Here is a 13,343-nt window from a genome sequence, read left to right as displayed (position 1 = left end):
GGATGTAGGATTGCTGGAAGAGATAATGTGGTTTTTCTTTCAACCTACCCTTCTCTCAGCCTCTCTTGACTTCCCATCTCCCACCTCTTATAAGTCCCTAGCTTATCTTTAAATGTCCTACTTTATCTTCTTTCTTTCATGGTTCGAGGTATTTTAAGAGTTTAAAAAAAGCTCTTTGTTTTCAGCATAGAAATTGTACATTAAAAGGTGAAATGAGAAAATGAACGGTCCTGGAATTATACACCAACATCTGTTTTTGGTATCGCTGCGTTTTTCACATCTCCTGTTATTTCTGTCAGTTAGGAGGAGCGTAGAGCCCAGGAATCACATTAGAAGGGAGCCAAACTGCAGTCAAGTATAAATCTCACCAGCAGGCTTCAAGCAGAGCACTGATGCAAAAGCCTGCTTGTTCTTGCTCTGTTCAGTCTGGGCAGAAGGAAGAAACCCTTATCGTAGACTGCCACATGGACGGTGACACTGAGGGCTTCAAGTTTAACCAGAGTGTTGCGTTGTTCAGTATGATGAATTTTCACTGGGAGCACATCCAGAGGAAAGGAGCTTTGAGGCCCCTCCCCAACTTGCTCTCTGAGGGACTTTTGAATTTGAGGGCCTGCACACTTCTTATACATGTGGGACAAAATATGTGTAACCGGAAAATGAAGTAGATGTGATTCTACTCAAATATGAATGCCTACTCAAATTTGCTTGAGTTTTAGACAGTGTAGAAATGTACAATTGGTTATATAATTATGAATGTTCACTTATGTAAAATTTTTGATAGATGTATTTTTTTTTTTAAAAAAGAACTGTACAAAGTAGAGGTTGTCTTTTTAATAGCTCTCCCCACTGGTTTCAGTATAAATGTTTGTGAATGTGAGGGTGTGTGTGTGTGTGTGTGTGTGTGTGTGTAGAAGCACTAATTATAATGGAGACTTTTTGTCTTTGAATGTACATAATTTCTTTTATATGTTAATACTCTAGTATCTGAACCCAAGGACTTGTCTTACGGAATGTGGAGGTCCTCTCATCCTTTTTACCTTTTCTTCTTCTCTCTCTTTTTTTTAAACTTAGATTTTGATTCACTGAGAGATGCATTGTTCTCATATTTATATGTTCCTTATTTTTAAATAAAAATAAATCTGGTCAGTATTAGCTGAAGTAAATCACTAGCATATAGTAAATACAGCCTTGTTCAGAGAAGCATTATATTTCTGTGAAAATTAAATAGAAAGCCAATGTCTTTATTCTCAAAGAATTGAAATTCCATTTGAAATTTCTTTGAATGTTGTCTCATAAACCCCTGAACTCAAAAGTTATGTAAAAATCATTGCACTGGATCCGAACATTTTTAAAATCATTTAAAAGCACTTTGTTTTGTAGCCTGTGTATTTGAAAATGATTTTTTTTTTAATGTAACTGAATCTCATAAAAGCCATCTGACTCAACACTTCCTGGACTTCAGCTTTTGGTACTTAGATTGTTGGAGTAGGACATTCATGTTTTCATGCCCTTTGCTGAATTGTAGAATAATACTATGAAGAAAAGCAGAAAGCTAATATAAAGTCTTTTATTTTTATATTTCATTTTATTGAAAAAATCTACTATATATATTTTATAATCATTCTAATTACATTGAATAACATATAATAGGTTTTAAAGTTTCTGATTTAATATAAAAGAAGAATAATCCACCTTGGTGTTTATAAACTTATGGAAAAAACTCATGTTTATAAAAATTTTCTTCACTAAATTTCACAAGTACCCTTAAAACCTAGGAAGATAATGGTTAAGACATGGAATTTAGAAAAATGACTAATTATGTGCAAATTAGCCAGTTAACTTTTTCACAAAGTGATTGCTTTTGCATTACTAGGGTTTTACTCTTTATTTTAAACAAAGAGTAAACTTTATAGCTGAAGTCTGCATGGAGGAAAAGTTCATGGGTAATGGCCCTGGTACTATAGGGGTTCAGTTAGTGTGAATGTAGAAGTCAAGAAGGGTTGGAGCATCCCAGGGCTGTGTTATCTCTGCCTTTGAGTTTGTGCTAGAACTCTGGGTCCTGGCTCCGCTAGACCCAGAATAAAGTAAATCAATTTTATTATGAATACAATCAGAAGGCTTCCTCAAGCTTTACAACTGCCATCCTTAATATGCAAAATTCTGACTGTATGTGGCATTCAACCTTGATGCTTAGTTATAGTTCCTCTCCTTAAGAATCCACGTATATCTAATACATATCCAGAAAAATGGGCTCCTCAAACAAAATAATTTGCTTCTTACACATTCTTAAAAACTAAAACATGAACTCTTAAAACTGAAACATTCCTGAATCTTAAACTCATCTCCTCCTCTTCCACTTCCTCCTCTGCCTCTTATCCAACAAAGAAATTTTTTTAACTTTTTATTTTATATTGGAGTGTAGCTGATTAACAATGTTGTGATAGTTTCAGGTGGACAGAAAAGGGATTCAGCCATCCATATACTACATGTATCCATTCTCCCCCAAACTCCCCTCCCATCCAGGCTGCCACATAACATTGAGCAGAGTTCCCTGTGCTCTATAGTAGGTCTTTCCAACAAAGAAGTTTATATAGAATTTTGTCTGCTTGCCCTCCCTGCTTCATCTAATGCTAGGCTGTCACATAATGAATGTTAATAATACAGACAGAAGAACAGAGCTGGAAGGCTGACAGGTGTTCTTTGCTGTGATGAGGGTTTAGATAGTTACCAGAAGGACACGGGGTGTTTGGGGCTGAGTACGAGCACATTTTATGTCTCAGGTGGTACGTAGGGATGGATATCCTGACAGACAACTTGGCAGCTCGTGATACTTGTGTCAATATAATTTAAAGGAACTATGTTTCTTCTGTCAGAGCTGATTTTTATAGTTCAGTTGCGTATGTAAAGCCGTATGATGTCACCTAACTTCTAAAAAGAAATATGAATTTCTTTGATTACTTGAAATATTGTTTGTTCCCTTTCTATTGAAACGTAAGTATATAAGTTAGGAATTAGCTTCTTAGTAGCATAAACTTAACTTCAATTCGATGTGATTTATATGTAAATTGAGTCTGTGTGGGATTCAGAAAAGGCTCTTACTCATGGAGTCTATTTTATTGCAGAATGCTCAAGTATGATATTTATTTACAGTGCTTATTTTTCCTGTTTTTAGTTATCAAAGTATAAATACCTGGATATTTCTAATAATGATGATTGAATATTAATGAAAATATTTTCTTTTACAAAATAGCTCTAGTAGAATTCCGGTTATAAAAAAACAAAATTGTACAACTTACTGACTTTTTAAAAATTAGAATGTAGAAACACAAAATATTTTAGAATTTGTTTTAACAAATTTTGATTGTTATCATGTGGGTAAAAAAGAAAACATTTAACTGCAGTCAAAGGGTGTCCATTTAAATAGAGTGTTACCAGGTTCATTCAAAGACAAATATTTTGTGAACTGAAGATCACAGTCTACTAGCAATAAAATTTCAACATTGAGGAAAAGAGTGAATTCATTCACATGGTACCAGTGTTCTGGAAGGCCCAACATTTGAGAATAAGATAAGATATATATGTATATATCATTACTTTACAGGTTGTTGTAACAGTACATTCCAAGTTGAGTAACCCCCTTCTTCCTGGCATCTTAGATAATGTTTATTTACTGTTTTCACACATACATTTAATTCAGAAATTAACAAATAGATTATGTTCTTAAATTAAGTTTGTGTGTCTAATACTTTGTCACACGTTTTCTGAATATTGGTGGGATTGTGTGTAAGAGAAACATACCAGGTTTTAAAAATATGGGAAATACTTTTTTGCCCTGACACCTTTTGGGAGATATCAAAGATCAGTTTGTATAGAAAGAGGTGTAGATGAATTAAGTTGTAAATCGTACATCTGATCATGAGATGGTTGAGGTGAAGACCTTTCTTGTTGTTGCTTAGCTTTCATCTCAATAAACTGTGATCTCCTTACACACATAAAGATAAGACTGTCAGGGTGTATGTGTTTAGCTTTTCCCCATGAGAGAGATTCTCAGCCATACTGTCTTCTGCCTTTCATCCTGGGGACCCTGATTCATACAGGTAAGAGAGTTGACCAGCGGTTAGAGGTCTGGTCTGTGGTCATGGACCACTGCAGCCTTTAGGGGAGATTGTAGTGAGGGGTGAGCAGTCTGAGAAAGCAGTTTCTAGAGTGGGGGCCTAACTCTGCCCCAGAGAATATCCCACCAATACAGACATAGTTTCTCCACTTGTCAGGAGCATCTGATGGGTCCCACTCTGGTGACCTCCAGCAACAAGTCTCTCCTGCTGGGGATGCAGTGCTTTTCCTTCCTCTGAGGACAACATTGCTCTCATTGTGACCTTGGTCTCTACTCTGTGGCTTTTATAATTGTTGCATCCTGCATGTCAGTGCTCAGTGATGTAAAGCGGACTCTTGCTGCGGCTGGGAGAGGAGAAGGCCCTTCCCTGGCTCCCCTGGCAGGGAAACATGTAAGAGGCTGAGGATTCTGGGCAGGCAGGAAGCTGGAGCAGTGGAGGGTGGGGGAGGTAGTCGTGAAGCTTGACAGAAATCTGTTATTTCCAGGGACCTTTCCCTTGACTTACGTTTCCTACTTTGAAACTCCAGATATTAAAAAGTGACTTTTGGTGTGATTGCATGGTGATTCAAAACTCAGACTCTGGAACTGGACTACGTCGGTCCACATACCAGCTGTGCCACTTATGAGTGCTTTATCCCTCTCTACCTCTGATTTCCCATCTGTAAAATGGGGATAATACTTCCAGCCTCATAGAGTTGTTGGAGAATTATGTAACTTTATGCACTTGACGTGCATTCAGCAGTCCATGGGGTTGCTAGGAGTCAGACACAACTGAGCGACCTCCCTTTCACTTTTCACTTTCATGCATTGCAGAAGGAAATGGCAACCCACTCCAGTGTTCTTGCCTGGAGAATCCCAGGGACGGGGGAGCCTGGTGGGCTGTCGTCTATGGGGTCGCAGAGTCGGACACGACTGAAGCGACTTAGCAGCAGCAGCAGTGCCTAACTGAAGCAAGAGTCCTACAGCTTACCCCAGCTCTCTTCTGAGATCCACCTTTTATATATTTTTCCTCTTTGCTTTTTCTACTGGGTTCTATTAAGCATGATACTTGCTATTGGATATTTACATGTATGTTGTGTCATGCTAAAAATACCATCTCTTCCTACTTTAGAATTGCAAGGAGGAAATGTTCTTTTGACAATTTATGCAGCATATTTAGGACCTCTTATTAGAATATGAAATGTACATATGCTGCATATATTTAAGTTACAGATTTTATTTTTATGTGGATGGACTTTGGTGTTTTAATTTGTGTGTGTGAGAGAGAGAGACATGGCTTTTTATCATCTGATTTATGTGATGTGGAGTCTTTAATCAAGAGTGCAATATTCAGTCTATCTTATTGTGTATTATCAGAAAAGTACACTCTGTTTAACAGTCTACTATGCTTTACAGCAGAAATGTCTGAGATCACAGGTCGATCAATCTTTAACACAACCTGTGTTTATTTCTACTTAGATGTTGGGCTTGGCTATCCTGTGTCACATCCCTTCATGGTTTGTTTTCTAATCATTTGTTTTAGATGCACGTGGCATTTCAGAGCTCCTAAGAAATGAGCATAAATAAACTCTCAACTTGAGTGACTCATACTATAAACCTGAATAGTAATAATTTCCTTGTCATTTTGTCAAATGACTGTCCCAATAAAGCTAACGCAGTTTGAAGACCCATGGGTATTTGAAAAGTAAAAGTAAGATGTTGTGCACACTTTCTCCTAAGTATTTTCTTTGGCTTCTGTGCTGTCCTATGAAGAGAGAAGTGAGCAGAGAGCTATTCTGATTGGTCCTGTTCACTCAGTAAGGTCAGGTAGCAAAATATCTCCTCCCTTGACTTGTGGTTACAATGTTCTTCTGTTAAATATCCAGTTCTCTCTCCTCCATTAACTGAAGAAGAGTCTCCTAACTCATAATGCCTTCTTATTAGTAACTTAAGAATTATTTCAGATTACTTCTTAAAATACTTTTCATCATGTAATATAGACAGGATAAAAATAAAGGGTTCTCTCTGACTCCTTTCATATGTATAATAAGTTGATGACAGTTGTCAGGATATTATTACATTTACAGGATATATAGACACTTTAAGGGCAAAATTTGTTGCTTCTAAAATGTTTACTTCTTTTTACTATTTTCATCATGAAATATCCTCAGTTCTAAATAGTTTAGAAACAGAACTGTGCCATGAAAATTAACATAATCCCCTTATAGAAGGTATTATTTTTAAGAAATGCTGATGGTTTTTTCTGGTTATTTTCCCTTTTGGGTATTTAACAAACTATATGAAGACTTTTGTGTTTTTACTGCTTAAGTGTACACATTATTTTTAGACCATAACTACAGTGTAGTCTGAAATGTAGTTTTTCACAGATTCTCTTTATTCATTGACTAATTATTTTGAAATATTTAAAATACATTTGTTTTTTCCCTTTGGCTTTTCTAAGATGAGGAGACAGTTGAGAGTGGTAGGTGGATTTTTTTTTTTTGGTCCCTTGGGTGCAGCATCTTCCTACTTTAATTGTATTTTCTGCACATTTAATCATTTCCTCTTTTTCTTTCTTTGTGCTTCTCAGAGGAAATTAAAGGTACATGTATACAAGTTTCCCTACATAGTCTAGTAATTTTGTTTAGTGCACATATGTAGAGGATAAAATTGACCATAGTAAGAAGTTTTTATTTAAAAGATCATCGTACATCCTAACTTTCACCTCAACATTATAGTACCCGCAGTCATGGTTGGACTTTGTTTTAGAAAGAAATGTACGCTTTTTTTTTTTTTGCTTCATAAAGCAGTATACACAGTATTCTAATGTAGCACATTGCTTTTATCTGCAGTAGTCTCAAATAAAGATAAATGAAGAGCGCAGTGCTATTCATATCTACTGGCAGACTTACTATTACTTAAGGATGTGGGGAGCATCTTCTTAACTATTTGATTTCTGCACAGTCTGTGCTGTTAGTTTTAGAAGTATATTTGTGTAAAGATGAGAAGCCTAAAATAATTAGGACCCCACTACTTAAATTAAAAATTTAAGATATGTATAACCCATTATTTGTTTAATTCTTGGAAATAATTAATAGCATATTGTTTATTTTAAAATGTTTTCATCCGTTCATTTTTTTTTTTATCAAAAGAAGGGCTGTGTCTTAATTTTAACCTTTCTGTCTACTCCAGTGAGCCAAAATAAGTGCTATATTTTACATATTCTCAAAGAGCCTGATTTAGAAAAATAAATTTACTTTGGGGATCAAGTGGTATAATTTTCTTGATTGACAAAATATAAATGTATCAGACAAGTCTGTTAAAATGTTCTTGGAATTGCAGTTAAGGCACTTCCAAAGAAGCATGAAAAAAGAATTGCATGATGTTTCAAAATGTCACTGTAAACTTAAATATAAAACAAAATGTTTTATGTTTAAGAGTAGCATTGTGAGGGCTGTTCTTTGCTGTGCTTTATGATTGTTTGAAGTGATTTATTTTTTTGCATCTGTGGCTGGGCTTCTAACTGTTCTGCTTTGTTTCTTGGCTTTCATTCTGTCTGCTCTTACACTCCATCCAGAAGATGCTGAATATGGTGGTATCAGCAGTGGAACCTATCTAGGTGAGCAATTAGTCATGGAAGAGGAGTTCTTTCTTTCTGTTGCTTTCTTCAAAGCCATTATACTGTTTTGTGTTAAATTAGCATATTTACATTAGCATGCTCTGGTATCAGTTGGGGGTAGCATGAACCTTTATTTTAAACTGGCTCAATTGGTTGGACACAAAGGAATTCAACATGTGCTTTGGTTTATTATTCAGGAAGCTTCCCAGATGCTCTATTTTTGTAAACCATGGTAATTTTTTGATAGAGGATAACAAAGCATCTATTTGTGCTGAGTAAGTTTACTGAATTAGTTGTGTCTGGATTTCTCTAAATTATCTAGCTAGCTGTAAATTATTCAAAACTTCTAAATAACCTACATCTTCCTAAATAACTTTGGTTCCATTTTCTAATGACTTATTATTCCCATAACCCCCCTCAAAATACCCACTGACTGATCAGTTCCCTGTACAATTAAACTTTATGATTAACTTGCTCCTCTGTTCTAGATGGAAAATTTTCCAGTTTGGAGATGCCAAGAGATATTATATGCAAAAGTCAGGATATCCAGAGATTGTTAAAGCCTTCAGAGTTATCTTCATCTCAGTTCAGACCTTTCCTCACTCCGCTGTGTGTCGGAACACTGACAAATTCTTCACTTGCAGTAGTGAGGGGTAGTGGTATGGAAACTCAGTTTGAGAGAGAAATCTTTCAACCTCCTTATTTTCAGATTAATATTTAGCAACATTTATGTACATGATGATAATATCTCTTGGTTGTTGAAGAATGGTGCCAGATACTGTATTTGTTATTTAATATATAGCTTACCTCCCTTTTAAAATTTTTTTTTAATCTTATCTCTTATATGGCAAGATTGGTGGTATTTTATCCACTTTAAAAAAAAAAAAAGGAAACAGAGACATAGAAATCTTACAGGATTTACCAAAGACAATAAATGTTGCATCTTGGTTTCAAATCCACAGCTATGTAGGTGTAATACCTACTGTGTCTTTTACAGTATGCTGCACTCTAGCTTTTCATTCTACAAAACAAACAAAAATTGCAGAACATAGGGTATTTTAATTTATATGCTGGAAAAACTATAATTTACAGAGAGAGAATTGGATGATCAGAGAGAGGTTAAAATTTGCTCAATTCTTCACTCAATTCAGAACAACACAATGTGCCAGATACTCTGTATATTAATCGATCCTCTCTTACAATCTTAGAAGCCTTAATGGCTTCAAGCCACAAGCATTGATTAGTCTCCTGATTCTGTGGTCAGCTGGGCAGTTCTGGTCTGTGTCAGCCTGGCAGATGGCTGCAGGCTGGTTGTTTGGCTGGGGTCTGGCTGGTCTGGGGGGCAGGAGTGCTCAGCTGGGCAAACTTGTTTCTATCCCACATAGTTTTTCACCTTCCAGTAAGCTATCCATGTAGAGGTCTCAGGGCTCTGCAGAGCCACAGAGAGAAACATCTCTGGTATGTAAGTGTGATGAAGCCTCTGCTTATATCACATCTGCTGATGGCCCATTGGCCAGAACAAGTCTTGTGGCCATGCCAGAGTCTGTTGGGGGTTGGGGGGTGGGCTGCCCTGGAAGTTGGGGGACAGGGAGAAGCCGTCATTGCAAACTTCTCCCTGTCTCCAGACTAGAAAGAGGGGCACCTATCCTTGGTCTGTGTGTATATCTATCCAGTGAAGAACTGTGGCATACTGTGCATGGGGTTCTCAAGGCAAGAATACTAAAGTGGTTTGCCATTGCTTTCTCCAGTGGACCACATTTTGTCAGAACTCTCCACCATGACCCGTCCATCTTGGGTGGCTCTACATGGCATGGCTCATAGTTTCATCGAGTTAGACAAAGCTGTGGTCCATGTGATCAGTTTGATTAATTTTCTGTGATTGTGGTTTTCATTCTGTCTACCCTCTGATGGATAAGGATAAGAAGCTTATGGAAGCCTCCTGATGGGAGAGACTGACTGAGGGGAAAACTGGGTCTTATTCTGATGGGCGGGGCTATGCTCAGTAAATAAGATGGTTGGATGGCATCTCTGACTCAATGGACATGAGTTTGAGAAAGCTATGGAAGTTGGTCATGGACAGGGAAGCCTGGCGTGCTGCAGTCCATTGGGTCACAAAGAGTCAGACATGACTGAGCGACTGAACTGAAGAACTGTGGCATAAAGCATTATTGGATGAATGTCGGCTTCTCTGGTGGCTCAGACGGTAAAGAATCTGCCTGCCATGCAGGTGACCTGGGTTCCATCCCTGGGTGGGGAAGATCCCCTGGAGAAGGGACTGACAAACCTCTCCAGTATTCTTGCTTGGAGAATCTTGTGGACAGAGGAGCCTAGTGGGCTACAAGTCTATGGGGTCACAAAGAGTCAGACACGACTGAGTGACTAACACTTTCACTTCACATAAAATACAGTAATTCAGAGGATGTGATGATCATCTGAGTCTGGGGGCAGTGAGGGACTCAGTCCCATGAGAGGTGACACTGAGACAGGCTCCGTGGTTTAGGCGGAATCACAGTTAGTGCCAGAGGATGAGGGCAGGAGTAGCAGTATGGACAGAGGTGACTGTTGCAGGGCACAGGGTGACAGGTAGGTGACAGCACTGAAAGTTTACCGTAGTGCTTGATGATGTGAGATCTTCAATGGCAGGCCAAGTAAGTTACACATTTTATTAGCATTTTACCTGGTTTTTGGACTCATGTAATTCTTTGTATAAAATTTTATCTAAAGAATGAAATACAGGTTTTATTCTACATCTCTCTGATAGAATGTAGGGCTTTATAAAGTTAATATTTAGCAGATATGACTTGAAACTCAAAAGCAAAGGTGATCAGCACAATGGGGGGCTTTCAAGAGCTCAAAGGGCATGAGTTCTGATAAAATGCGACTGCATCAGGCAACTCAGAATCACTGCTGACGCCTGAGAAATGACTTTACTGGAAGCCAAAGCCTTGCAAATGAGGGTGGACAGTGAAGGGAGAGGCCAGCTGAGGTCAAGTTGGTTTGTGTAGTTTAGGGTAGGAGTATTTTAGTGGGAGAGGATAATTGTTCATATCTATAGGCAGAGATAAAAGATTGATGGTAAAGGATTAAGTTCTGAAATAGAAGTAGTTCCTTGATCAAAATCCCAAAGCAGATGAGGTTGGGTGGAATTAAGACCACAGGGTCTTCATCACTTAGATCAGTTGAAGCCTGCAGATAACACGGGTCTCAGGAAAACATTCTTTAGAAAATGCAGAGGGCTTAGTCCTTCCAAGAGACCACTCTGTGGTTGTTCCAGTTACTTCAGTTGTGTCCGACTCTTTGTGACCCTATGGGCTGTAGCCCTCCAGGCTCCTCTGTCCATGGGATTCTCCAGGCAAGAATACTGGAGTGGGTGCCATGCCCCTCTCCAGGGAATCTTCTCAACCCACGGATTGAACCCATGTCTCTCATGTCTCCTGCATTGGCGGGCGGGTTCTTTTTTTTTATTAAGGGTATAAATAGGGCACAATCCAGGTGAAAGGGGAATATCATGAGTCATTTAATAACTTGTATCAAGGGGTTCACAGACAGTCATCAGGCTGTGTAGGCAAAAGATCCATTTCTGTTAGACCCAAAAACGTGAGAAATTTCATGTTTCCTGGCTCCTTTGACAAAACAGATTTGACCAAACTAGGCCTTCATTTTCCAGTGTTAAGAATTAGCCGAGGCTGATTTACAAGTGGCCCCTTAAATGAACACAAGCTCTCCAGTTCAGCACTGCCTCACCGTGCTGTGGCCGAGCCAGCCCGGAGACGGGATCCCGCGACACTCTTCTAACAGTCGTGTTGATGCTTGTGCTATATAACAGTGAAGTCTTTCTTTATGTCCCAGTTCTCAAACATGGGGAAATAAAAGTAACCAAAGAGCAGTTAAGGGAAAATGGGACCACCTAGTTCTTCGAGGAGTGAATACTGTACAAATCGTGTTAGTGTTGACAGAATGCAATTTAAGATTTTTCTGCCCGTCTAGCTTCTGTTGGCTTTTGGATTTTGCAAGCCCTGATTACAGAGCCTAACTCTCGACTCCGTTCAACTCCTGGTCGTGGAGACAAGTTTTCCTTTCCATACCTGACTGGCCAACAGGAGAGCAAGATCGACATGGTTTTGTAGATGTGCGTTGTGACATCTTTTCTTCTTTCTGGTATAAATGCTTGTTCTGATACAATAGCAGCAAGAGAGCCGCAGATTCGAGGCACCTAGAAGTTCATGTAGCTACAGGGGGGGTCAGGTATCTGAGAGGAGAAATGTACAGTAAGACAACTTTGTGTTTAAATAAAGGAAATGACATCGTAGGATACAGAAATTAATAGTGTTTCTGATAAAAGTTTTTTCTTTTAAGGAAGCCCTTCAATGAATGACTACTGAGTGGAAATTGTGTCTTTTTGCCGGATACACAAGTTTGATGGTACTTCTCTGGTTAGTTTTAGTAGTATTAAAGAGTTACTTTGTTACAAATAGACTAAGCAAATGGACTGCTTGGAGGAATGCTGTTTTGGCTCCCACCAAGAACCAAACCCTCAAAATACTACACATTTTTATACATTTTTGAAAGCAGTCTCATAAGCAGCATGCTAACATTTATGGCAAAGCTATTTTTTGGTATAAAAATTATTTGATAAACACCTTTAAATATAAAGAATCTGCCTGCAGTGTAGGAGACCCAGGTTCGATCTCTGGGTCAGGATGATCCCCTGGAGAAGGGAATGGCTACCCACTCCAGTATTCTTGCCTGGAGAATCCCATGGACAGAGGAGCCTAGTGGGCTATATAGTCCACGGGGTCACAAAGAGTTGGACATGACTGAGCAACTAACAATTTTCACTTTCACTTTAAATATAGTGACTTAATGCAATAGTGTGACGTTTTATTAGCTTTTCTTCTTTTCTCCCGTTGAATAATCATGTCTCTACCTATTTTTTTTTTTTTCCTATCGGGTTCTTTATCAGTCTCCTGTTAATGTTATGAGCCCTTTCTGTATCATGCACATTAGCCCTCTCTCTGCTGTGTGCATTGTCTTCTGGTCCTTTGGTTGCATTTTACCTTTTTTTTAAATGTCAAGTTTAACATCATATAGACATTTTAATTTTTACATAGTCAAATCTATGGATTCTTTCCTCTGTTTTCAGAGTTTTATATTCCCCACACCAAAATTTTTAATTTTTATCTTTTCAAAGTAATATGTTCATTAGGTTGAAGCATGTGAAATTGCTGTGGTTTTTTTTTTTTTGGTAGGTAAAAAGTCATCACAATGTCAGCAGTTTCATACAGCTCTATTTAGTAAATTGGAAAGTGAAATGGCATTGTAAGTTCTTGCAGGCAAAAGCAGGAACGTTTTCCCCTCTTCCTCCTTGGTGTAATGTCCTCCTTCAAAAGACTCCACTTTAGTTCTGGTTAGCAGATTCTTATGGTATTTGCAGAATATTCTTGTAATTTCGTGATATTTATTAAGCACCTGTTATGTTCTGGACACTCAGGGTTTCCAGAGATCAAAAGCAGACCCCCTTTCATAGAGTAAGGGAGTGGGGTGAAGACATAACTAAATAAATTGCACTAAATAAATTACACAATACATTCAATGGTGAGACATGCCATGAAGAAAAGTGAAGCTGGAATG

The 13,343-nt window shown here is 38.1% G+C and overlaps 1 protein-coding gene across 9 annotated transcripts in view; it reads left to right on the top strand.

The window, feature by feature from the left end:
* The window catches only part of MPP7 (MAGUK p55 scaffold protein 7), a 289,092-nt gene that overhangs the window by 231,720 nt on the left and 44,029 nt on the right, over positions 1–13,343 (top strand). For 2 of the 9 annotated variants that reach the window (XM_081560894.1, XM_081560901.1), the window contains one exon: positions 7,674–7,712. The exons of the other annotated variants lie outside the window; for them this stretch is intronic. In XM_081560894.1, coding sequence (XP_081417020.1) covers positions 7,674–7,712 — 39 coding nt within the window. The remainder of the gene's footprint in view (positions 1–7,673; positions 7,713–13,343) is intronic. 9 annotated transcript variants of the gene reach the window in all.

The sequence above is a fragment of the Giraffa tippelskirchi genome, chromosome 13 (assembly GCF_054371585.1).
Source record: "Giraffa tippelskirchi isolate mGirTip1 chromosome 13, T2T-mGirTip1v1.2.pri, whole genome shotgun sequence".
In the NCBI taxonomy this organism is placed as follows: domain Eukaryota; kingdom Metazoa; phylum Chordata; class Mammalia; order Artiodactyla; family Giraffidae; genus Giraffa; species Giraffa tippelskirchi.
Note: the sequence above shows the minus strand (reverse complement) of the source record. Positions and strands in the feature narration are given on the sequence as shown.